This window comes from Danio rerio, chromosome 20 (genome assembly GCF_052040795.2).
Source record: "Danio rerio strain M-AB ecotype USA chromosome 20, GRCz13ab, whole genome shotgun sequence".
NCBI classification, from domain to species: Eukaryota; Metazoa; Chordata; class Actinopteri; order Cypriniformes; family Danionidae; genus Danio; species Danio rerio.
In genome coordinates, this window is record NC_141040.1 from 4122501 (window position 1) to 4150452 (window position 27952).

At 37.0% G+C, this 27952-nt stretch overlaps 3 protein-coding genes across 10 annotated transcripts in view; 1 reads left to right on the plus strand and 2 right to left on the minus strand.

Annotated features, from left to right (window-relative positions):
* Window positions 1-3782, minus strand: part of trim67 (tripartite motif containing 67) — an 81006-nt gene extending 77224 nt beyond the window's left edge. For all 8 annotated transcript variants that reach the window (XM_087297974.1, XM_087297971.1, XM_087297969.1 and 5 more), the window contains exon 1: window positions 2987-3782. In XM_087297974.1, coding sequence (XP_087154100.1) covers window positions 2987-3751 — 765 coding nt within the window. In that variant the 5' untranslated portion in view covers window positions 3752-3782. The remainder of the gene's footprint in view (window positions 1-2986) is intronic.
* A 5946-nt stretch (window positions 3783-9728) lies between these two features.
* Window positions 9729-12023, minus strand: exoc8 (exocyst complex component 8). The gene is given in 1 exon segment (NM_001110475.1): window positions 9729-12023. A coding segment is annotated over 1 exon segment (2055 nt). The 5' UTR covers window positions 11915-12023; the 3' UTR covers window positions 9729-9859.
* Window positions 12024-13027: 1004 nt separating this feature from the next.
* On the plus strand, window positions 13028-27740 carry sprtn (SprT-like N-terminal domain). Its single transcript, NM_001423865.2, is given in 5 exon segments — window positions 13028-13560; window positions 15805-15904; window positions 17510-17638; window positions 19220-19511; window positions 24783-27740. Coding segments are annotated over 5 exon segments (1911 nt in total). The 5' UTR covers window positions 13028-13249; the 3' UTR covers window positions 25862-27740.
* The last annotated feature ends 212 nt before the right edge of the window (window positions 27741-27952 follow it).

Sequence of the window (27952 nt, forward strand, 5' to 3'; positions counted from 1 at the left end):
CCATCTATTCACCCACCCATCTATCCATCCATCCATCCATCTATCCACCCACCCATCTATCCATCCATCCATCCATCTATTCACCCACCCATCTATCCATCCATCCATCCATCTATCCACCCAGCCATCTATCCATCCATCCATCCATCCACCCATCTATCCATCCATCTATCTATCCACCCATCTATCTATCCATCTATCTACCCATCCATCTATCCACCCACCCACATATCTTTCCATCCATCCATCCATCCACCCATCCATCCTTCCATCTGTCCACACACCCATCTATCCATCCATCCATCCACCCATCCATCCTTCCATCTGTCCACACACCCATCTATCCATCCATCCATCCACCCACCCATCTATCCATCCATCCATCTTTCCATCTGTCCACACAACCATCCATCCATCCACCCACCCACCCATCTATCCGTCCACCCATCCAATCCATCCATCCATCCATTCTCAGTCAAAAGGGAATTCAAATAACACTGCATTTCTAGAAATGTTAGTTAAGTAAGTTTCTATAATAAATTTTAGGCTTATTACTGAATGTCAAACTCTTTTGTGGCAGAAATGATATTTTAGCCCCTTTTGGTTTGCTACAGAACAAACCAATATTATACAATAACTTGCCTAATTACTCTAACCTGCCTGGTTGACCTAATCAACCTAGTACAGGCTTTAAATGTCACTTTAAGCTGTATAGAAGTGTCTTGAAAAACATCTAGTAAAATATTATTTACTGTCATCATGGAAAAGATTAAATAAATCAGTGATTAGAAATGAGTTATTAAAACTATTATGTTTAGAAATGTGTTGGAAAAAGTCTGCTCTCCGCTAATAATTCTGACTTCAACTGTATACACACACACACACACACACACACACACACACACACACACACACACAATAGGATGCTAAATAATGTTATAATTAATATGTGATACAATATTTTTTTTAAATATTATAACCACCATGTTTCAGATTATTTCTTAGAAGTAAAAAGTAAAATCATGTATACCCTTTGCATAAAACATCTGACGATTTAACAATGTACACAAACAAAGATCAATATGAAATAAATAAACATCAACACCACTTTGCTCCATGAGTATAGTTTTACAAACCTAAAAACATTAATAACAAAAGCACTTTAAACAGAGTCCTGTTATTTCGTTGCCGTCTTGGCCAACTGTTTTGTTTTTTGAACATTTTATTAATTGTTTGGTCATATTTCAGTATCAATACTTTAAACATTGCATTGGAACAAAAAAGAAACAACTACATTGCATGGTCTGCTAATAACAACCACAAAGGTATCATTTATCGTAACCATTGCAATATTTACATCTGCGATAGTTTGTCAATTTCGATATACTGTTTTGTGCAGCCCTATTACATTTACACAAATAAATTGCTCAAACTACTTATTTAGAATGAGCTGAAACAACAAAAATATTATGATTTTTTTAAGACAACTTATTTGTTTTAAGTTCAATCCACTTAAATTTATCAAAGCCAAATAACTTTATGGATTTGTGTTTTGACAATGTAGATGAATTGTGTGGAACCCTGCAGTTTTGACAGGGTAGGGAGCTTTATTTTTAGTTCTGCAACAAACTGTGGAAGCCCTGTTGTCAGACACTTCTGAAAGCCAAATGTACACAAACAAACAATAATGAAATGACAAAATGCAATAAGAGTCTGTGGTGAGGGCGCAGCCAGCAATTCTGGGCCTTATGAAAGAATATTTGAGGTTGGGCCCCTTGCTAATGCTGTTAAAACCAATAAAGCAGATCTCTGGGTGGCCCCCGAAGAGAGTGGCCCCTTAGAATCATCCTTAGCTGCGCCCCTGGCCTGAGATACTTAATAATGCACTCAAAAATATGAGTTTTGCTGCTTGTAAACTACTTGTTTAAAATGAGCTGAAACAACAAAATCCTAGAGATTTGGGGGGATTAAATTGTTTATGTTTAATCTATTTAAATTTGTTACCTTAAATTAATGGATATGTGTTGGGACAACATGAATGAATTGTGTGAACCCCTGCATGATTTTACAGTGTGGGATGTTTTTGATTTGTTAGCTACAAACACAATAATACATGTTTTATTTTTATTTATTTTTTTACAAAAAAAAGTTAGTTTATCATGGTGGTATTCAGAGAAATGCCTTAGAGTACCATGAATTCCAGTGGCTAAATATCATGAACTCAAGAGGTCTGTTACCACTACATAGTTTAATACAATCACTTAAAAATTCTAAATTGTTGATTAGATTAAAACTTTTATTTTGGCAGAATAATTTTATTAAGTTTTCCAAACAAGAAAATATTGATCATTACATCAACTTAAAAATGCGGCTAATTTAAAGGTAAATATATGTCAATTAGTTGAAAACAATATTTAACTTGCAGCAACCCCCCAAAAAATAGGTTAATAACTCAATTTTTTTCACACTAATGGGGCTGTTTTTTACTTTAAAGTGCACACACTGATGTTTTTGTAATTTTCATACTGTTTATATGGGACAGTAGTACATGTTTTTGCTTTGTAAAACAATGACAATCTGTGGTTTAAAACAAATAAAACACAGAAAACGGGTTGAAAACAAACAAAAACACTAAAATCTTTCAGCTACTTAATTTATTTGATGATCTAAACTTGAAAACCTACATGTAACCAAGGACATAACACTGGATTTTTTTTTAATTTTAATTAAAAAACAAATTTTTCAGTACTCGACTTAAATGGAGTTTATGCTATGTAAAAATGCCTCTGATTGAAGAGGAAATTAAGGGTCATTTGGCTAACCTAATAAAATGTGTTGTCTGAACTTTGTTGGATGTTTTTGTAACTTGAATATATTAATGCAAAATGTTGCGTTATTTTTTGTTTGGTCTAAGCAACATTTTTTAGAGTGTCTGTACATGTACAATATGCCCCAATAAAAGCTCCAGTATGCTGCTCATGATTACCTTGTGCTGTTTCCACATGGCGGCCAGCGGCTTCACGTCGTGTTTCCCGTGTTTGCCCTCCTCCAGACACTGGTAGCACACGGGGGTCCTGCAGCTGGCGCAGTACATGCTGTAGTTCTCCGCCTCGTGATCCACGCAAGTCGGCTGTTTGCGCGCGGGGGCGCCGGGCGGCTGTGCGCTCCCCGCCTGCGCTTGGGTCGGCGGCAGCAGCCGGTGCTTGGCCAGCGGTCCGCGGGAGGGGTGACATCGCTGCTGGCACGGGGAGCAGTAAAACACGTCGCACTGCTCGCACATGACCGTGGCGTCCACCGGGTTGCGGTCGCACAGCTGGCACTTGACGGAGGCGGCGCGGCTCTGCTGGTAGCGGGACACGATCGCCTCGAGCAGCCGGTTGCGCTGGAGTCCCCGGAGCCCGCGCTCGTCCAGGGACACGCTGCGGTGGCACAGCGGGCAGGTGATGGAGCAGTGGCGGTGCATGAGTGCCGGCGGGAACACTCGCACGCCGTTGGGAGACTTGAGGCACGGCGTGTAAGACCCGTAGCCGCTGTCCGTCTCGCTGTACATGCTCATCTTATCCATGTCCAGATAATCATAGTCCGAGGTGCCGGAGCTTCGATTCTGTGGAGGGGTCTCTCCCTCCGGGGTCTGCACGGTGATATTCCGGGCACACGCCAGGCAGACATTATGAGAGCACGGTAAAATAATGGGCTCCTTGAAGAGAGAACCGCAAACCGGGCATTTGAGCTCTTCTTCCATCGCGTCCATAAACACACGCTCGTACGCGCAGCCGTTGAATGAAATCAGAGCAGCACTACCAGACGCGGACAGCTCCCGTTTCGCGCTTCGCGCATGCGCAGTGACAGAACGCTTGTGGGCGTTGTAGTCCCCACGCTGATCCACGTCGCGTGAGGTGAGCGCGTAAAAACTACAACTCCCTTAATCCCCCTAATTAAATGCGGCGAGAAGAATTTGTATTTTCGTCCCGTATTCCAGGGTCACAGGTTCGGGGGGGCTCATTTGCAATTAAAAGAAGCCCGTGTGTAAACAACCCCTGAAAAGGAGGGCAAGCGTTGAAATTGTGATGGCATCCGAGAGAGAGCTGACCAGCAGCCTGTTTCTGTGAGTGGCCGTGAATAATTAGGGCAAAGAATTTATCCCAGCAAGAATCGAGCTGCTTTCAGCTGATCCAGCCCACTGAGTCTAATTACAGCACAGAATTAATTAACACTTCATCACTTTCACTATGCGCATGCAGACTTATTTCATACTCTACTACAGATTTTATCTTCCCGTCTTAACACATTTTTTTTTTTACCTTAACAAACAAAACACCATGTTCTTTAATTTTAAAGTCTGTTTGTTTTACCAGGATTGCTATATATATATATATATATATATATATATATATATATATATATATATATATATATATATATATATATATATATATATATATAAAATTAAGATATTTACAATTTATATTAAAATAGACCACTATTAATTAATACTTTACTATAACTAAATAAATATTGAATAAAATAATGTAATAAAAAATATAAAAATAAACATAAAAATTAATAATAATAAAAAAATATATATATATATATATATATATATATATATATATATATATATATATATATATATATAAAATGGCTTTTTTTCTCTATTTTATCCTCAACAGTTTTTGAATATGTATAAATCAGTCTTATTGCACTTGTTTGTATAAGTTTGTTCAATTGTCAAATAAAGCAATCAAAAAATAAAACAATTATTATAATAAATTTAAATATTTATACAGATTAAAGTGTATTTTTTATATTTAAATTATAGTTGGATGCATTTTGACATCTACATTTATATTGTATAAATATAATTAATAGAAATTAATATCTATACATTTTGACTACGTGTGTGTGTGTGTGTGTGTGTGTGTGTGTGTGTGTGTGTGTGTGTGTGTGTGTGTGTGTGAATGACTTGTTTTCACACTATTTATGCAATTTGCATAGTTTATTATAATATTTTTTATTACTTTATTTCTTTGATAATTATAATAATATACCACTACCACTTAAGGATTATAGACTATTTTAATTTTTAAAAGAGAACATTTTATTTCAGTTACAATTTTAAGTAAATGCATTTTGTAAATTATTATTATATCCTATATTAAATATTACATAATTACCTATACATAACTAACAATTTAGTAATTAAAAAACTTTATTTGTATTATTGTAATACTAACACATAATTTAAGATACATTAGATAGACACATAATTCATAAATACATTAATAAAAGTATAAATGTAATAATTTACATATTTATTTATAAATTTTGACATATTTATTTATGCTTGTTTGTGTGTGTGTGTGTGTGTGTGTTTGTGTGTGTGTGTGTTTGTGTATTTGTGTGCACAAATTATATTTTCACACAGTTTATGCAATTTGTATAGTTTATTATAACAATGTTATTATTACTTAATTTCTTTAATAATTATAATATAGTACTACTATCACTTAAGGATTATCAGTTAACTATTTTATTTTAAAAGGAAACAATTTTTTATTCCATCTCATCTCAGACATACAAAATGTCCTATTTTATATCATTATAAATGATCTAATTAAATATATAATTAGTTACATAATAATTTCCCAATTAAAAACATTATTTGTATTATTACACTACTATATAAGAAGAAATGTGCAAATAATCATTATTGAATAAAAAAACACATTTTAATAATATAGATTTAATAAAAATTAAAGAAGCTAATGAATACAGTGCACTGTTAAAAATGACCATCCAAACTCAAAATGTTCAACAAATTTTAGAAATTAAAATCATTAATTTATCAATGATTAATCAACATTTTACAACTAGCCTAAATTCATTAGATAGAAACATAATTCATAAACAAATTAATAAAAGTATAAATGTAATTAATTTACATTAATATTTATACATTTTGACATATTTATATATGCTTGTTTGTGTGTGTATTTGTGCACAACTTGTTTTCACACAGTTCATGCAATTTGTATAGTTTATTATAGCAATGTTATTACTTAATTTCTTTGGTAATTATAATATATAATATACCACTATCACTAAAGGATTATCAGTTAACATTTACTTTAAAAAGAAAACCATTTTTATTCCATCTTATTTCAGACATACAAAATGTCCTATTTTATATCATTATAAATGATCTAATTAAATATATAATTAGTTATACATGATAATTTCCCAATTAAAGTCATTATTTGTATTATTACACTACTGTTTAAGAAGAAATGTGCAAATAATCATTATTGAATAAAAACACATTTTAATAATATAGATTTAACAAAAATTAAAGAAGCTATTGAATACAGTGCACTGTTAAAAATGACCATCCAAACTCAAAATGTTCTAGAAATTTTAGAAATTAAATTTAATAATTTATCAATAATTAATCAACATTTTACAACTAGCCTAAATAAAATTGAGCAGTTTCACAGATCTTTTTCTCAATTAGAGAAACAGCCTGTAAACATTGGCTCAATGAAAAATAATGCATTGAGCCAACTAAAAAAACCACCATGTCTGCCTAATTGAATACTTTAAATTGTTGTAGCGTCATGCGTTTTTGGTTTAACCTAATTGAAAAATGTATATTGGTAAATTTCCTCTGCTAAAGCAACTTTACTGAATTGTTTATTCCCAGTTGTCCCAAAAGAAAAAGAATAATAAAAGATACTAAATAATGATACACTAAACACTGCCACATATATTTATTTATTTATCTATCTATCTATTTATTTAATAGGCACTATTGTAAATATCCTTTAAAATAACACACATCGAACATTTCAGCTGCACAGCAGACTTAATAAAACACAGAAGTTTTAGATGTTGTTGTTCTAAATTCATCAACCAAAATATCCCTATCGAAGTGTGACGAGTATCAGCACCTCAACCCTTTTCCACGTGTTTAATTTTAGTGTTGTGTCAGTATGAAGTGTTTGGAGAGTTCTGACAACAAAAAACATAATACACATAAAAAGACCTTGTGAATATTTAATCAAAGATCTGCAGTTTGGCAAAGAACAGAAAGCGCAGTATGAAAGAGAAGCAGATGAAAGGGGAATGTTTTTAATAACTCTGGGTTATTGTCAAGACTGTGGCTTTGGGATTTCTAAAAAAAAAAAAAAAAAAAAAAGTCGTGCTTTTATTGAACAATTCCCTGTACAGCAGGGGGCACTACATCTAAAAGCTCAGACACCTCGAGCAAGGCATTAAATGAAAGCAGCATATTGATGTTAAGCAAGTTCAATGCACCTTGCTTTTTTTATTTTTTAACAAAAATTCTGTCAGGCACAGGGAAAAAAAAGTGTTTGTTTTTTTTCTTGACTGAATTGACAAGTGGTTTGAAACGCTGCTATTTCAATATTAAGAAGCAGGTTATTAATTTACATTTACACTAATAATATACAGTTTATTACAAATGATTAAAGAAGCAATGTAGAATCTGTATACAAAGCATAATGTTTACTATTATGAAATATGTAAGTGTTATACGCAGTTGCTTAAGACATCCACAAAAATGACTTACTGAAAAATGTATCTGTCAATGTTTTCAAACTATTATATTTGGTTTACCAAAGTCAGACAAGGGGCAATTTCACATCCGTCACATCCATAGCGACACTTTTTCCTCATAAATGTGAAAATATGAAATAAAATAAAGTCAATCATTTTTGTTCTGTAGTGATTCATCTTTTATCTATTTGTTTAATATTATTTCTTTAGGGTTGTGTAGTTTAATTCACAGAATTTCCACAAAGTATGTTGTATACTCACATTCTTTTTAGGTCACATCCAGAACGCATGTTTATTTTCCTCATTTAAAGTACAAAACATGTTTAAAGATTGATGTTTTCCTGGTTCTTTACCTCTGTGGCCAGTTCTTCAGGAAAATATAAAAAGATGTTTCTATATAATGTTAAAATATACTTAAGTGAATTTATGTTTTGAGCTTTTTCTGCAAATGTCACATTCATAACGCTGAAATTGCTCATATATATATACAGTAGAAGTCAGAATTATTAGCCCCCCTTTGAATTGTTTTTCTTTTTTTTTTTTTAATATTTTCCAAATGATGTTTAACAGAGCAAGGAAATTTTCACAGTATGTCTGATAATATTTTTTCTTCTGGAGAAAGTCTTGTTTGATTTATTTCGACTAGAATAAAAGCAGATTTAAATTTTTTAAACACCATTTTAAGGACAAAATTATTAGGCCCTTTAAGCAATTTTTTTTCTGACTCTCTACAAAACAAATCATCGTTATACAATAACTTGCCTTATTACCCTAACCTGCCTAGTTAACCTTATTATACCCTAGTTAAGCCTTTAAATGTCACTTTAAGCTGTATAGAAGTGTCTTGAAAAATATCTAGTCAAAAATTATTTACTGTCATCATAGCAAAGATAAAATAAATCAGTTATTAGAAATTAGTTATTAAAACTATTTTTAAATTCTGTCTTCAACTGTGTGTGTGTATATGTATATGTATATATATGTATATATGTGTGTGTGTGTGTGTGTGTGTATATATATATATTTATAAATCTGCGGAATTCTGCAAGTGCAGATTCCGTGTGGGCCTACTTATCTCTAGGCCCACTCAGAATCTGTGTGTGCAGATTCTTAGCCCATCATTAATTCTGTTTATTCACTAGAGTAAATGTGTGTAAATCTATATTTATTCTGTTTTTAAATTAATTACGGTAATATTATTGATTAATATGAAAATGTTCATCTGATTTGTGTAGAATGCAGTTTGTACAGTAACAGTTGTACAGTGTCTTTTAGTAGATATGTTATAAGCAGGGCCAGACGGAATCTGCGGACGTTTTTTGCTATTTCTGTGTAGAATTTTGGTAAAAATCTGCGGATTTCTGCGGAATTATTTAGGGAGTATCCAGCGGAGTATCATAACTAAAACCTTAATATATGAAATAAAAAGTAATAAATTACTGAATAAAACCTGAATAAATTCACAGATTTACACATTTACTCAAGTAAATAAATAGAATTAATGATGGGCTGAAAATCTGCAGAACTCTGCAAAAAAAACTGCAGAATTCTGCGCGCGGAGATTCGGTGTGGGCCTAAGAGACTTCTTTTGTTTACCAAATAAAGTGAAAGCAATTAGATTTGCATTTTAAACATTAAATAAAAGTTTAAAAGATATTATTTTTAATTTCACATATTAAGGTTTAGTTAAGATACTCCCTTATTCAGCATAAATCCGCAGATTTTTACCAAAATTCTCAGCAGAAATAGCAAAAAACGTTTGCATTTACGTGTTGGTGTGTACTACACTGTATAAAGCCATTAATTGACCTTACGTAAATAAGTGAGTAAACCCGCTGCGTTATAATTATTAAGTAAACAAACTGTGTGTACAATTATAAAAATTAAGTTGAGTCAGTAGGTTTACTCACTTTTTCTGAAAGTACAGTCAACTTGTTGCTTTTAAGGCAATGACTATATAAAATTCATTAGTTGGCTCTACTTAAAATGAGTGAGTAAACACGTTGCACGTTGAAATTAGAAATTATTAAAACTATAAATTTTTTTAAATGTGTTGACAAAATCTCCCTGTTATTGAGGGGAAAAAATAAACAGGGGGGTGAATAATTCTGACTTTAAATGTATATATAGGCAGTACACGGAAAACTATTGCATGAATGCAAACTTTTATTCGATTTTATACGCGATTAGTTGTGATTAATCATTTAACAGCACTAAAATGCAGCTTAGAGCACTTTAAGAGCTGTGATGTGGATGTGCGGTGTCATTAATTTACCCATCTACATTAAACCACAGACATGGTGCTCTCAGGGTTGACTCTGACAGATCGGGAGCTCTTCCTCAGGTCCTGCAGCTGTTTGGCCGGTTTCCCGACTCCCTCCTCGAACCTCCTCTCCACGACAGGAAGCACTGTTTCATGCAGGAACGAGGCGTTCTGCAAAATAAAAGCCTTTTTCTCAGCCTCCTGCTCGCAGCGCAGACTGTAGTCCACATGCTGCACCGCCACCAGAATGATCTCCCGCAGGCTCTCCAGGAACACCATGTGCAGCTCTGGGAAGTACAGTTTAAGTCCTTCCTCTAGAAAGGCCATCATCTGCTTGCTGAAGGCCACGATGGTGTAACTCAGGTTGACCCAGCAGTCTTCTCCAGTGTACTGCTCGAAACTACCGATCCCGCAGCTTCGCATTTCCTCCTTGAGCTTGGCCAGCGCTTCGGGAGTCATGAGGTTCATCCTCCTCCACATCTCCTCAGAGTTACGGTGTCTGGTGGCTTCGATGATGATGTCCTTCTGGCTTTGGAGAGCCGCCCTGATGTCCTTCACTAGTAGCGATTGCAGAATGAAGGTAAGATCCAAACCGATCTCGCTTAGCTGCTTGCAGTGTTCGCTAGCGAACTTCACGCATTCTGCAGCAGTAGATAAGCTCTCCTTGCTGTCGAACACCTGCTTGCTGAAGGCGTCCACGAACATCTTCATCACCGAGCGAGACCAGACCACAAATGCGGAGTAGCAGCCGGTGTCGCCGGCGAAATCAGTTTCGAACTCTCTTGCAGTTTCGAGGAGGCTCGTGAAGAAGATGTTGCAGAGCTTCTGGATGTACAGCAAGGTGGCGCCTTCGATGCGAAGCTGGCGGATGGCGGTCTGCACAGCAGCTGCTCGGTTCTTCAGAAAGAGCTCACAGGCTTTCGTCGACTGTCCTAAGCGAACCAGCTGGGAAACAGCTCTTCTTGTAGCTTTGGGTCCTCCACGAAGAGAGCGATCAGGCGAGAGCTCAAACACCAGAACCTCCGTTAGCTGTCGGACACGCTCGTCCACCTTCCCCCTGAGCTCCTTCACCCGTGGGCTCACCGGCTGCTCCTTTAGATATTCGTTTAGCTTGTCTAGAAGATCAACAGCTCCTTCAAAGTCTCTCTGAGCAATGCAAACATCGAGGTCTTCAGGAAGCTCCTGGATCCATTCAGGACTCAAATCCACATGTTCCTCCGAATCCAGAGGCTCATCTTCATCGAATGGGTTCGTGGAGACCTCCTGACGGACTGGAGATGTTGGCACCTCCTCTTCCTTCTTATGCTTGTCTTTCGCCACTTTGTTTTTCTTGGTCTCCTCCAGAATCTCCAGCCACTCTTTCTTGATTTTGCTGTTCTCCGCTTTGAAGATGCGACTATCGGGGAACATGAGGATTTTGAACATGTCCTTCATAGGAGGGTTGTCTTTCACGTTTACCACAGCGAAGCTTTCTAGGTCATACAATGCATTATATTTGTATTTAACCGCTCCGCGCCTGTTGGCCAGCCAGGTCGCGATGAGCAAGCAGTCGTTCATTAGAAACGCGTGGACTTTTTGGATCTGCGACATGTTATCAGCATCATACTCCAGGAGGTCTCCATTATACACCAGATATCTGCCTGGGGTTTCCATGATGTTCTTGCAGCCCTCCACTTTCTCCAAAAGAGTGGTCAGGGTCCTTTGTTTGACCTCTTCGGTCTCCTTTGGGAAGGCGGCGAGCATTTCTTTGGCCGCTTCATCTTTATCTGTGGACAACAGAGACTGTGTGATGCTCTCCATGATGCTCTTCTGCTCGGTCAGGATGTGACTCAGCTGGTACATCTCGCTTTCCAGGTAGGAAATCTCCTTAGCCGTCTCAATAAACTGCCTGTAGTTTTTGTACACGTTTTTCTTCAGGTTTTGAGCGGTTTCGTCGGCGAGTGTTTGTATTTTTTGACGGTGTTCTTGTAAATCTCGGTCTCCGTCCGACTGCTGCGAGAGCTGCTTCACGTAGGACTGAGGGTCGAAATTGGGGGATTCCAGCAACTTACGCAAACGATTGCCGGTGTCTGCCATTTTGGAGACGTCACGGCTGAAGTAGATGTATGAAAGAAGCACAAAAATGAGGATTATTGTTTGATAATCAGGCTGTCATGGCAGTACAGCTGCAAAGCAGATCGCTTCCTCAAACGGAAACTAGCGACACCCTCCCTGTGACGTCACATCACGTGAAGAGCACGCATTTCAAAATAAACAGCTACATAATAAAAGCTCCGTGTTGTCTGGGGTTATAGATATGAGGGGAAACAGTTGTGGGAAGATTTTTTATTTATTTATTATTTATTTATTTTTATTTATTTATTTATTTTGTTGCATTATAACACAATTACAATAAGGCAAAATTCGAATAACAACTATCATCTGCATTTATAGAACAGAGCACACATAATAAAGTCAATAAAATAGTAATACAAAAAGATACAAACACAACTAAAAGAAAGAAAGAATGAAAAAAAGAAAGAAAGAAAGAAAGAAAGAAACATTTACACCAAGTACACTTCTATTATTATTTTTTTTTCAATAAACTAAACAGTCTTGTTCCACATTTTGATTGCATCAACTTTAAAGATTCATAGTATAGCCAAAATTACTTTTGTAAAACTAAAAATAGTGGTTTTGTTTTAAGGCACTTGCACACACACACACACACATATATAACATAAAACATATGCGTAAAACATATGCTGGATAAGTTGCCGGTTCATTCCGCTGTGGCGACTCCACATTAATAAAGGAACTGAGCCAAAATGAAAATTAATAAATGAATAAATTCGCTTTCAACTCGATGCTATTTGTGTAAGTTTCCCATTCTTCATTCTCAAAAAATCTAATAATGATTTCTGCGATTTATTGTTGTTTGTGCAGCCCTACCAACTCCGTGCAACTATTTTGATCGGTCACCATTTTATGTAAAAAGAAACTACGGTTGTTTTGTAACATTATTTCTTTCATATTGCATGTCATAAAATATCTTAACCCCAAATATAGCGTTTTTTACGTAAATAACTTTAACATTATTCTATTGATCATTAATATAACATTATTTAAAGCAGAAACTGAAATACATTTCCCTGCGCACCTCACACTCCGTGACTTTACAATTGGCCAGCAGCTTTGTTGCTTGGTGGGTCTCTAGCGGGCAGTGTTGACAGACTTCTTTCAAAAATATGGGACGTTGATCTTTAGCTCCACACTAATGAAAACACTAGATTTTATTGGATTTTATACGAAACCCCTTTAGTCTTTTACAAATTAGTTTTGTTAGTCGCGATTAATAGTGTAAAAAGTGGCGTTTTTCTGCTGGTTGATGTTGTTTTGCTGAACTGTTGTTACTTAAGCAGACCGAAGAAGATGATGGAGGATGAAGACTTTTTACTCGCTCTTCGTTTACAAGAGCAGTTTGACCAAGAGACACCGGCTGCTGGATGGCCCGATGAGGACTGTCCGTCCAGTAAGAGGCGCAGGGTTGACCCCTCCGGTGTTTTGGACGTGATTCCCTTCACTCAGCCCCGAGCTGAGAGACCGCTGTCCATCGTGGACGAGTCCTGGGAGACCCTGGACCCAAACCCCGACGTGAGAGCCATGTTCCTGCAGTTCAATGACAAGTTCTTCTGGGGGAAACTCAGCGGTGTGGAGGTGAAGTGGAGTCCACGGATGACGCTGTAAGAGGGTCCCACATCTCACAGATTTATGATTGACACCAAAAGATAGACAGACAGACAGACAGTTGGATAGGTAAACAAAAATAAATATAAGGACAGACAGATGCAAAAATGTAGACAGAAATAGACTGACAGCTTAGTCAGTGGATAGACAAGCAAAGATAGATAGATAGATAGATAGATAGATAGATAGATAGATAGATAGATAGATAGATAGATAGAGACTTAGCTTATTAGCAGATAAACAGACACAGATAGATAGATAGATAGATAGATAGATAGATAGATAGATAGATAGATAGATAGATAGATAGACTTAGCTGATAGATAGATAGATAGATAGATAGATAGATAGATAGATAGATAGATAGATAGACAGACTTAGCCTATAGATAGATAGATAGATAGATAGATAGATAGATAGATAGATAGATAGATAGATAGGTAGGTAGAGACTTAGCTTATTAGCAGATAAACAAACAGACAGATAGATAGATAGATAGATAGATAGATAGATAGATAGATAGATAGATAGATAGATAGATAGATAGATAGATAGACAGACTTAGCCTATAGATAGATAGATAGATAGATAGACAGAGATAGAGATAGATAGATAGACAGACAGACAGACAGACAGACAGACAGACAGACAGACAGATAGATAGATAGATAGATAGATAGATAGATAGATAGATAGATAGATAGATAGATAGATAGATAGATAGATAGATAGATAGATAGGTAGATAGGTAGGTAGAGACTTAGCTTATTAGCAGATAAACAAACAGACAGATAGATAGATAGATAGATAGATAGATAGATAGATAGATAGATAGATAGATAGATAGATAGATAGATAGATAGATAGTAAAAATACAGAACACTCAGCAAACAAACATGGCTGATAAGAGACTTTCTGTATATATTTTCTAAAAACAAAATATGATTAAAGTTTTTAGACACAGTTGCTACACAAAATATCACAATATTCACCGTACAGCTGTGATACTGCAAAATGGCAAATATATATGCGAGAGACGGAAGTCCAGTGTTTGGATGAGGTTTTTAAATCCCTCTTTGATCACTGCATTAAAAGGCAAAGTGTCTTTACAAATCGATACGAGTATGAGTATTTTAATTTGTGTACTCGCCGATACCGAGTACCAATCCGATACTTCATTGATTTGGTTTTATTAAAGTTTATTTGCTAGCTTATAAATAAAGTGATTGCTAGCTTGTTTAGCTGTGATTAGTACGCAAGGGTCATATTTCATATTCGGTTTAGTAGCCGATTGATTGGTTAATGTAATTTATAAACGGATTGTTTTTAAGAACGAAGCTATTAATATATAATACATTAGGCTAATTAAGACATTGAGGTCAGGTAGGACAACAAATCACATCCATGCAGTGAATTACTGTTGAGTGGTATCGGTGCATGGTATCGGCCTTTCATGTCCGATACAAGTACGAGTATTTTAACCAAGTATCGACCCGATACTCGTATCGGTATCGGTGCTTCCCTAGACGTAAGTTATGTTAGTTATCTCCTGGTGCCTTTGTGATGTTTTTTTATATGGTGTAACAGCCGCATAACAACTGAAATTGTACTTTGCTGTTGCTAGCTACTAGATTGATTGTCACTTGCAATATTTTAGTTGACTTTTTAGCATGACAATCCTCATTTAGCTGCCTGTGGAGCTTTTTTAGGTGCTGGTTGTTGTATTTTCCTGTGCTGTGGCAACAATTCTGCCACAGCTAATACAAATTGCCTGTCTTTGTTCTATGATTGTGACTTCGAAACCAAAATATTCCCATATTACCGATGTGCTATTTTTCTTATTATTAATTCATCTATTAATGCTTCTGAAACAGCAAATGCCATCATTTTTCCTGTTTGTTTGTTTGTTTGTTTGTTTGTTTGTTTGTTTGTTTGTTATTGTGGGCGTTCCGCATAGTTTGGTCGAACAATTCTGATTGGGCAGAACGAAAGTGTGCACACTCAATTGGCTAGTAAGACTGTCACACACAGACGGCCGTCATGCATTTGCTCTGGGTGGCGGAAATTAAATAATATTTCATATCACTGCCTCTTGCGATTAGCTAACCACAACGTTTTAAATCACGATTGCAAATTAATTTTGAATAATCACACAGACCTATTATACAGACAAATAAACAGAAGGATGGATAGACTGGCACATGTTTTATTATTACTCCCTCAATGTTTCTCTTCCTCAGATGTGCTGGTGTTTGCTCTTATGAGGGAAGAGGAGGTCTGTGCTCTATTCGACTCAGTGAACCACTCCTGAAGCTCAGACCCCGCAAAGATCTTGTTCAGGTTGGTTAAATATGCCTCTCTTTTCATATCAAATGTGGCACGGTGGCTCAGTGGTCATCACTGTCGCCTCACAGCAAGAAGGTCACTGGTTCAAGTCCTGGCTGGGTCATTTCTGTGTTAAGTTTTCCCTGTGTTGGCAAGGGTTTACTGCGGGAACTCCGGTCCCACACAGTCAGGGCCGGCATGTCCATAGAGGCAACCTAGGCGGCCGCCTAGGGCGGCAGTAGAGTGGGCGGCGTCCGCGACACCTCCCTTACCACCCGCATCCTAAGTTATGTCCGCGACACCTCCCTCACCACCCGCGTCCTCAGATATATTCGCGCATAGACGACAGAATAGAGAGGGAGGCGTCAGCGACACCTCCATCAGAACCCGCGTGTCAGGCGGCAAAATTGAGGTCCGCGACACCCGCGCGTCCTCAGTTATATCCGCGCATTGGGCGGCAGAATAGAGAGCGCAGTGTCCGCAACACCTCCTTCCCTCCCTACCTCACTCCCTCAGCACCGGCGCGTCCTCAGTTATATCCGCGCATAGTGCGACGGAAAAGAGGTCCGCGACACCTCACTTCATTTTCATAACCGGTCACTTTCGTTTTCACATTGGGGTTAAGGGCGGCGTGATCGTCCTCTGCCTAGAGCGGCAGTTCAGCTTGCTCCGGCCCTGCACACAGTCCGAAGACATGCACTAAAATGTTTTGAATGAGAAGCTATAATGTAGCCGTGGCGGGATGAATTTTGGCGTGGTGCCCCGCCATGGAACAATGAATGTCTGCTGAAAACAACCATCATGTGACCACATACACAGCCACACACATTGTCATGAGCTCGTCTGAGCTCCAGTGAGCAGTGCATGTCTGACAGTTAATCAAGGATGTACCGCTGGATCGCACCTCATTATAGTTGTTAAACATGATATTTAGACATCCCACGTCTCCCGGAAGTTCCGGGAGCCTCCCGCAAATGCATAGATACTCCCAGATGCCCGCAAATGAGTGATAATCTCCTGGAAATCGCGCGTCTCCCTCCCGGTCCTCAAATAAGTCGCACACCCTTCTCACCCCTCACCACCGGATCCCTCCTCGCTCTTCAGACCCCCCATCCCCCTTTTTTACATACATCGTATCCGCCTATGACGACAATGCCATCGTCAATCGCGATGTTTCACATTAGACATCGTACGATGCCAAATTGGTCGACATCGCCCAACCCTAATGCTGAAACCATATATTGTGCAGCCCTATACACAGGGACACATGGAGCCACCTAATATAATGGCAGGGGAACTACTGCTGTAACGTTCAAATAAAATAATAACATGTTCTACATCTGTTCACCCAAAACATTGTCACCTTTTACTCCGCCTCAAGATCTTTTAAAGCTACATTTGTTTCTATATTGTTGTTGTTCTGTCCCATTTATATTGAGCTTTTTAATTCCTACCAGATGAAATGCCCTACCGCTGCATAAAACATATGCTGGAATAGTTTGCGATTCATTGCGCTGTGGTGACCCCTGATAAATAAGGGACTAAGCCGCAGGAAATTGAATGAAATGCCCTAAATGATCATAATCAGTTGACAACTTTTCGTAATTTTTCTTTCTACAGACTCTTCTTCATGAGATGATCCACGCTCTACTTTTTGTGACTCAAAACAACAGAGATCGAGATGGACACGGCCCAGAGTTCTGCAAACACATGAACAGAATCAACCAAGCAAGTGGCACCAACATCACGGTAAGACCCCCTCACATATACTAATGTGCCACAAACAGGACGTTAATATCACCAACCATTGCCATTTTATTAAGGTGTATCCATGTAAATGGTCTACCCTGTATTATATTATGGAGTTATATTTATAACATTACGTTGTGGTAACCCTCTGGCAGTGTGTCTGGATAAGTTTTATGAGGGATTTATGAAAGTTTCAAAATAAAAGTCACTATCCAAGTGACACGTAGGGAATGTAATTGAATAAATCGTCCTGGAAAATTATAGATTCTACAGGGTGTCCGCGTGGTCTTAAAATGTCTTAAATTTCAAAAAGAAAATTTTAGGTCTTAAAAAGTCTTAAATTGACTGAAATATTGTCTTAATTATTTTAAATGAGTCTTAATTTTACTTCTTTTTATGTTAAGTTATCCAATCGATCCAAACAATAAATCTTTATAAAACTTTTAGCAAAATTCAATTTATAACTTATATTTTAATAAGTTCTTCACAATAAGTGTATTGTGCATACATTTTTTTTAATAGTTTAAAAAAAATTGTTATGTTGAAAAAAATGAGAATGTTAACAACTAGGCTCTGCTTGTTTTGACTTATTATTTAAAATTTGTGGTTAAGAAATAATAAATTAATTTTGTTTTTGATGCAGCGAGTAAAAACATCGTTTTTTTTTTTGCTGGGCCATTAAATAATCCTTAGCGTTTAGCCTTATATAAGTCTGAAATTTCATTCTTGATGGTCTTAAAAAGGTCTTAAAAAGTTTTAACTTTGTGAAACATGCAGAAACCTTTTACAGTAGCAATGGGCAAGCATTTCCCTTCAACATGTCCATCATTGCCCTTCAGCATTTCCCATCAGTATATCCAGAGTTTGCCATGATAAGATTAGCTCAGCCAAAAATTTAATTTAACTCATGGTTTACTCACACTTAAGACATCTTGTTGGAATGTATATGCCTTTAATAATATATAAAAAATCCAATTAGATTTATTTAAAAAAATAACTTGTCCTTGTCAAGCTTTAAACAGGGGTCTTAAAAAGTGAAAATCTCTTAAATTTTAAAAACAAAATTTTAGACCTTAAAAAGTCTTAAATTGACTGAAATATTGTATTGTTGGTCTTAAACTATTTTAAATAGGTCCTAATTTTCCTTTTTATGTAAAGTTATCAATAGATTAAAACAAAACATCTCAAAATTTTTAGAAAAACTCTATAACCTAAATTTTAACATGCATTTAGTTTTTTTTTTAAGTTGTTTTTAGCTATATTGAAATTTTTTTTAAATTGTAAACAACTAGGGTCCGCTTGTTTTGACTGATTATTTCAAATATGTGGTTGAGAAATAAGTAATTAGAGTTTTTTTTGTAAGTAAAAATATATTTTTTTGCTGGGCCGTTAAAAAAATCCTTAGCGTTTAGCCCTATACAAGTCTGAAATTTCATTCTTGATGGTCTTAAAAAGTCTTAAATTTAACTTTGTGAAACCTGCAGAAACCCTGTTCTAAATGTCGGTTTCGATTACTCTTTGATTAATCGCCCAGCCCTAATTACAATCTTGAAATGTTTTGTGTTACATCTGTTTTCACAGATATATCACTCCTTTCATGATGAGGTTGACGTGTACAGGCAGCACTGGTGGCGCTGTAACGGACCCTGTCAGAATCGCAGACCGTTCTTCGGATATGTAAAGCGTGCGATGAACAGACCTCCCTCGGCCCGGGACCCCTGGTGGGCTGATCACCAAAGGAGCTGCGGTGGAACGTACACCAAAATCAAAGAGCCAGAGAATTATGGGAAAACAGGCAAAAGTGATAAACAGAGAGACAAGACGCCTGCCATTGAGATGCCGAAGAAGTCAAAGCCTCCCAGCAGCACAACAAGTCAGTGGATTTACTTAATATCCACATTTCATTCACGTATAAATGTACTTTTAACTGTTCATTTAGAATGAATGTGCAGTAAATCGACTATTTATATTAAATAGTTTAATAAAAATGTATATTTAATAGCATATTAATACCCGCTTGTCGTAGAATTTGTGCAACTTTCTCGCCACCATACTAACATAATCTATAAAGGAACCCCCCCCCCCCTTTTTTTTTTTGGAAATAGGCTCTTTTTACAACTTTTCTAGAAATAAACAATTCAGTTTTACCTTTTGTGAATCCATTCAGCCAATTTTTGGCAGGAGGACTTTTAGCTTAGCTTAGCATAGATCATTGAATCGGATTAGACCATTAGCATCCCACTCAAACTAAATTCAAAAAAGGGTTTTGATATTATTTCTATTTGAGACTTGACTCCTCTGTAGTTAGCTTGTGTACTGTGTGCTCACATCAGAAACGGCTTGCGCGAATAAATCGGGGCTATTCACACGTAAATAGACACGTGAACATTTTTAATTACTCGTGTAGTTCATGCATCAAATTCACTTCATTTGTTAAATTCACTTCACAACAGACGTGGATTCACTACTGATTGGTTAACGTGTCACAAATGTCTTCTATAGTCCAGATTTTCCAACTCGAGAGTTAAACACACATGATGCTTAATTCGTGCTGCATCATTCGCACAAATCGCCGCAGGATGTCTATTCGCGTCTTTGCATTGACATAACATGTAAATCACCTGCGCTTGACGGTTCATCTGCGTCTGGTGTGAACGTGCCATTAGACCAACAGAAAATAAAATGTTTTACTTTTTTATGTCGTTAAGGCTTGGAACTATACTTATAATTTGGCGTAATAGTCAAGGAACTTTGCTGCCGTACCATGGTTGCAGCGGCCTAGAACACTGATACTTTTTATTTTCCATTGGTCTCAGTACACAATGTCACTATAGAATAGTCAAGCTTTAAATATGAAAATTATCAAAGCTCCTTTTTGACATTTCTGAGTGGGATGCTAACGGTCTAATCCGATTCCATGGTTTATGCTAAGCTAAGCTAAGCTAAAAGTGCCCCCGTCAGACCCAGTCATCAACAGAATGGACTGAAAATGGTAAAACCCAACTGTTTAACTCTAGGGAACTTATAAAATTAGTCTGTTTCCCCAAAAAGTGTTTCTTTAAAGTGTTAAAGAGATAGTAGACCCAAAAATAACAAATTTACAGTAAAAATAAATGCATGAAATGCACCTAAATCATTACCCATGCCTCCAGATGATTGGAAAAGCCGAAGAACACGTTGTTATTATATTTACTGAATCAAAATCTTGTCTACAAGCATTGAAATAGTTTAAACTGGAACATTCTGCGATTACTGACATTTTGATTCAAGTGAATGAACTACAGGGAAACTTTTATAATATATTTTTCTGCTGGATCCCTGAACATGTTGGCATTCTTGTAAACCAACAAGGAAAGTTGCCAAAACTGCTCATGTAGGAGGAATTAAGGTGTGAAAAATATCAACTTCAGACTTGAAACCACAAATTAAATTCAATTCTAGTTTTTTAAGGTCATCGGAATGGGATCAATGCGCAAATAATACACTTTTCTTTTAAAATAAATCCAGCCCTTAGTAGCAAGAAAATCAAATTATTCTTGTAACTCAAGACGTGAAGTTATTTATACAAGTTGTCATATTAGACACACTAGACTCACTCATGGATATTTACTTAAAGGGGAAGTTGCTCTGAAATGTCAGCATTGTAATATCATCCTAAAGGTCAAACACAAACACGTATACAATACCCATTTTTTTAAAGGGAGTATTGACCCAAAAATGAAAATCCTGTCATCATTTACACATCCTTCACTTGTTCCAAACCTGTTTGAGTTTCTTTTTTCTGTTAAACACAAAAGATGTTTTGAAGAAAGCTGGAATTTTGTAACCATTGGCATTCATAGTATTTGTTTTTCCTACTGCGTAGGTTGATGGTTACAATTTTTTTTAACTTTCTTCAAAATAGGGTGTTCAACAGAATAAAAAAGGGTTTGGAAGCACTTAAGGGTGAGTAAATAGTAAGTACATTTGAATTTTTGGGTGAACTATGCCTTTAATGTTACAAGACGGTATTATTTTATGTGGAAAGACTTATATTAAATGTGAATCCTTCACATTTAAAGTAAAGTAAATCTTAAAAGGCTGCTTTTCAGTTTTATTTTGTATATTAATTATTGTTAATGATGTCTTTTTATTGTTATGGAAATGTTTTGCCATCAAATAGCTTAGATTAGTTACGTTTCTATCCAAAGATGCGGATTAGACTAAAATATCGCACAGACCAGGGGTCACCAATCTCGGTCCTGGAGGGCCGGTGTCCCTGCAGGGTTTAGCTCCAACTTGCCTCAACACACCTGCCTGGATGTTTCAAGTATACCTAGTAAGACCTGGATTAGCTTGTTCAGGTGTGTTTGATTAGGGTTTGGAGCTAAAATCTGCAAGACACCGGCCCTCCAGGAACAAGTTTGGTGACCCCTGGCACAGACATTTGTGAATAAAGCAGTGTTTCCGTGAGTCAAGGAGAGTTGTCACTTCTTGATAAACTGGCGCCACCTATCAAAATAAAAGCCAATGCGGGCCTTTTTCTTATATAGTAAGTTACTTGCGCTTCAGAAGACGAAACACAGTAAACATGTAGTTACTTTAGGAAGCATAAGACACTCTTTGGAAGCGCAGATGCTCAAACCAGTTCTGGAGGTAATAATATTGAAACACTTTGAAGTTAGACTTTGGCTGAGAGATTTTAGAAAGATCAAAACAAAATTTCAGATGTTTTACAATCCATTAATGTCAGTGTTTAATTTGTAAATGATTTCCAGAACAAAACCAGGAATTAAAAGATCGATGTGCACCACACAATTTCAGTTTTCCCGGAACATGATGCCAATAAACGGTGATAGCGCAAAAAAAGAGCATCGGATTTCTGAACGATCTTAGTACACAATGTAACTCAAATTATCAAAGCTCTTCTTTGACATTTTTGAGCTCGATGCTAATGGTCTAATCTGATTCAACGATTTATGCTAAGCTAAGCTAAAAAGTGCTCCTGCCACACTGAGAGATTGGCTAAATGGATTAAAAATTGATAAAACTCTACTGTTTAACTCTAGGAAACTTATAAAATTAGCCTGTTTTAAAAGAAAAATGTTTCATCAAAGTGGTAAAGAGATAGTAGACAAAAATCAAAACAATTTGAGGGAACAAAAGAGTACAAAATTGTCACTTCTTCATAAACTGGTGCCAGCTACCAAAATAGAAGCCAATGCGGACTTTTTCTTATATAGTAAGTTACTTGCGCTTCAGAAGACAAAACACAGTAAACATGTAGTTACTTTAGGAAGCATAAGACACTCTTTGGAAGCGCAGATGCTCAAACCAGTTCTGAGGTAATAATATTGAAACACTTTGAAGTTAGACTTTGGCTGAGGGATTTTAGAAAGACCAAAACAACATTTCAGATGTTTTACAATCCATTAATGTCAGTGATTAATTTGTAAATGATTTCCAGAACAAAACCAGCAATTAAAAGATCGATGTGCACCACACAATTTCAGTTTTCCCGGAACATGATGCCAATAAACGGTGATAGCGCAAAAAAAAAAAAAAAACTATCTTAGTACACAATGTAACTATTAAAAAAAATCAGTCATTCAATAGAAAAATTATCAAAGCTCTTTTTTAAAATTTTTGAGCTAGATGCTAATGGTCTAATCTGATTCAACGATTTATGCTAAGCTAAGCTAAAAAGTGCTCGTGCCAAACTGAGAGATTGGCTAAATTGATTAAAAATTGATAAAACTCTACTGTTTAACTCTAGAAAACTTATAAAATTAGCCTGTTTTAAAGAAAAACTTTTTCATTAAAGTCTTAAAGAGATAGTAGACAAAAATAACAATTTGAGGGAACAAAAGAGTACAAAATTGTCACTTCTTGATAAACTGGTACCAGCTATCAAAATAGAAGCCAATGCGGACCTTTTTCTCATATAGTAAGTTACTTGCACTTCAGAAGACGAAACAGTAAACATGTAGTGACTTTAGGAAGCATAAGACACTCTTTGGAAGCGCAGATGCTCAAACCACTTCTGGAGGTAATAATATTGAAACACTTTGAAGTTAGACTTTGGCTTAGGGATTTTAGAAAGACCAAAACAACATTTCAGATGTTTTTCAATCCATTAATGTCAGTGTTTAATTTGTAAATAATTTCCAGAACAAAACCAGGAATTAAAAGATCGATGTGCACCACACAATTTCAGTTTTCCCGGAACATGATGCCAATAAACGGTGATAGCGCAAAAAAAAAAAAAAAAAAAACGATCTTAGTACACAATGTAACTATTAAAAAAATCAGTCATTCAATAGAAAAATTATCAAAGCTCTTCTTTAAAATTTTTGAGCTAGATGCTAATGGTCTAATCTGATTTAACGATTTATGCTAAGCTAAGCTTAAAAAGTGCTCGTGCCAAACTGAGAGATTGGCTAAATGGATTAAAAATTGATAAAACTCTACTGTTTAACTCTAGAAAACTTATAAAATTAGCCTGTTTTAAAAGAAAACTTTTTCATTAAAGTCTTAAAGAGATAGTAGACAAAAATAACAATTTGAGGGAACAAAAGAGTACAAAATTGTCACTTCTTGATAAACTGGTACCAGCTATCAAAATAGAAGCCAATGCGGACTTTTTTCTTATATAGTAAGTTACTTGCGCTTCAGAAGACGAAACACAGTAAACATGTAGTGACTTTAGGAAGCATAAGACACTCTTTGGAAGCGCAGATGCTCAAACCACTTCTGGAGATAATAATATTGAAACACTTTGAAGTTAGACCTTTTCTGAGAAAATTGGCACTTGTGTGACTTCGGTAAATCAAATAGAATAGCTTGAAAACACTGACATATGCATTTCTGAGTATTTCTAAAGTATTGTAAAATACTTGTTCACCCAAAAAACCCAGAAGCAGTTTCCGTATTTTAATTTCCGTAAGATTTTTTATGGCAAGGTTGACATTTCCATGGAATTGCTCTTATCTAACTCAGTTGTGAGCATTCATTTATGTGTATTTTCGAAATGTATGTGCATCTTAGCATTTCCATCAAACATCTTTTTTACGATATTCTAAAATGCACATGCAAATAGGTGAATAGGAACTCTAAACTCTCTCTCAACCTTAAATAACACAGTTATATGTGTACTGTGTTGCAGGTTCTGGCTCTCAAGACATCAGGAATATCATTCCCTTCAGTGGCAGAGGGTTTGTTCTTGGAGGAAATGCACAAATACCCACAAACAAGCAGATTCAAAGTCCTCCTAAAGCGCCACCAGAACCTCTGCATTCTCCTCCGGATTCTCCGCTTCTTCCGAGACTGCAGCTCAATGAGGACAACCTCAAGAGGCTCAGCTCAGGTACGTCGAATATTCCACGTAAAAGGTCTGTTGGCAACACCAACGCCTTTATCAACGTCAATGGCTCGCCTGTGAGAATTTCCAATGGCAATGGCTCAGGAGGCAAGCAGAGGTCAGTTCGAGATCTCTTCCAAGCAATAGTTCTCAAATCTCCAGAGAGAGGAACCAGCGCTGTTGAATCTTCCAAGTCTTCCACAGATGCCTCGACAGCAGACCATAGATCTAATAGTGCCTTGGATGCAAAACCTTCTGGGAAGACAAGCCTGATCACTGACCATCTCTCATATACCATCTCCGGGCCAAAGACACTTTCAGCAGAGTCGAATATCTCCAAATATTTTGGAGGCAGTGCCAAAACAGACGTCCAAGATTCAAAGTTGAAAACCTTTGGAAGCCCCCAAAAGTCTGCAATTGGAACGCCGGGATACGTTTCTAAGGCCTTCGGAAGCAACCAAAGACCAGATTCTACAAGCTCAGGAATCCGAAACACGGGAAGTCCCCAAAGGTCGCATGCTTCGGCTACTTCGGGGTCCAGTTTCAAGCACTTCGGAGGTCCTGCAAAGCCTGAATCCAATTTTCCAAGCCCCAGAAACATTGGCAGCCCTCGGACATCAGGGACAACACCTTCAGGAGCCAAGAAAAGATCATGGGAAGAGCATAACTCAGAGCGTGTCTTTGATTACTTCCAGAGGACAGTTGGAGAGTCGGCCACGTCCACAGACAAGAAACGAGAGGAGGTCAGAAGCGAAGCTCCGCCTCCGGTCAGGGATCAGCAGGCAAGCAATCCTCCAGCCCAAATCACAGTTCACTGCCCTGTGTGCCACATCAGACTACCCGAGTCCACAATTAATGACCATTTAGATTCCTGTCTTTTATAAGTACACTCCGTTTTAGAAGATAGAAGTGTTGCTCTGATATCAAATTGTTCAAAATCTCAGGGATAACCTGAAATGGAGGCATAAAGTATTCTTTTATGTAATGATAGCGAGAAATTTCAAAGGATTTGTAGGATCACCATCATGTGGTTCCAATCCCCTGAGACCTTTGCTTATCTTCAGAACACAAATTAAGATGTTTCAGATGAAATCCATAGGCGGAAATGGTCTCAAGACGTTTAAAGTCTAGAAAAGGAGCCAAAAACATCGTCAAAACATTCAGTGGATAATCATACAAACCTCCAAGTACAAAAAAACCCCGCATGAATATGACTTTGTTCGCCATTCTTCACAGCCGACAAAGTTGTTTTTATAGTGTTTTGGTGCACACAATTGTTCAAGAAGCTTCATATGATCACAGCTGAAGTCACATTGAAGGTTTTGGCTCTTCTTTTGGAAGTTCTTAGATCATCTTGTGACCACTGCTGTCAATGGAGTTTGAGAGAGCTCCAGGATTTCTTCTAAAATATCTTCATTTGTATTCTGAAGATGAACGAGGGTCTCATTTTGGTCAATTTTACGGACATGAGGGTATGTGATTCATAACAGAATTTTACATCTTTGATTGAACCCTTTAATTGCACAAACAAGGTAAGTCTCGGATCTTAACGTAATTTTAGAAGTCATCACCAGCCCAAAACCCCCCACATTTACTCTTAGACTAATTGCACTCACTGAGCTATTCTACCTCATTTTTTGTAAACAGAAGTGTTTGCATCATGTGAAGAATGTTAGGTGTGTCAGCGCTGATTGATGGCAGGGTTGTAGGTGAGCGAGTGGTTGAAAGAGGCGTCGCTTGCCCTTGTTGATGTCCGCGCTTCACGCTGAGTCAGCAGCAGGGAATTTCACACGCATTGACTGTCCAGCTGTGGGATTTAGATGCGCTTGTGTTTCTGCCGGATCAGGCTTTGCAAGGTGGCTTTCGACTAGAGTCATCAATAACAGCTCGTCACATGATCAAGGGGGCGGGGCTTGCGCCTTAGAGCAATGCTCACTAATAACCCCACCCTGATGTGAATATGGGGCGTGTGCACTCCTGATGTAACAGCAGACATGATATATTGTTATTATATGACGTATTGTCGTGTTTCAAATCCAACCTTAGAAGGAAACAATAGCTGATGACGATGGCGTGGCGCTCGTGTTACTGGTAGAGCACGCAGATGTTATTTTCTTGGCGTGGTTTACTTAAAGGCTCAAGTGCACAACATTGATTCAGTGCAGTGGTTTGTTCAGTGTTTGGTATGCTCGAGGCATCGATGATGTCATTTGTTATGTATGCATGTGGTTCTATCGGTTGGTGATAAAGACAAATTATGCCGTTAATGCATCATTCTCTCTGCCGGGAGTGATTTTTGCACAATTTATTGCCTTATAAATGGTTTTATATTGATTCCTGTTACATTTTAATATTAAATTGAGAAGTGAGGGTGTTAACACCCCCACCACCAAAAAAAAGAAAAATCCCTGATCATTTGATCTCTCAAATCTTACGCTAGTTTCAAATCTGTTGAACGCAATGGAAGATATTTTGAAGAATGTTGGAAAGCAGCGCTATTGACTTCCGTTGTATTATTATTTCATACTATGGAAGTAAATTGTGCTTTCTTACATTCTCCAAAAAAAAAAAATGTGTTCAACAGAAGAAAGAAATTCATAAACTACGTAAATAGTGACGATTTTCATTTCGTTTTAGGGGAGTACTGTCCCTTTAAGTGGTTATAAATCTTATGTATGTTTTAAATGTCACGTTTGTGCCTGTTATGTTTGACTGAAGTTGCCATCGTTAACCATGTTGTTGAAATAAATGTTCAATTGACTATTTAAATATATGCGTGCACTTATTCACATCCATTCACATCCATACACATCCATTCACATCCATACATCCATTAGTGTGTATGGATGTTTCTCAGAGATGGGTTGCAGCTGGAAGGGCATCCGCTGCTTAAAAAATGTGCTGGATAAGTTGGTGGTTCATTCCGCTGTGGCGACCCTGGATTGATAAAGGGACTAAGCCACAAAGAACATGAA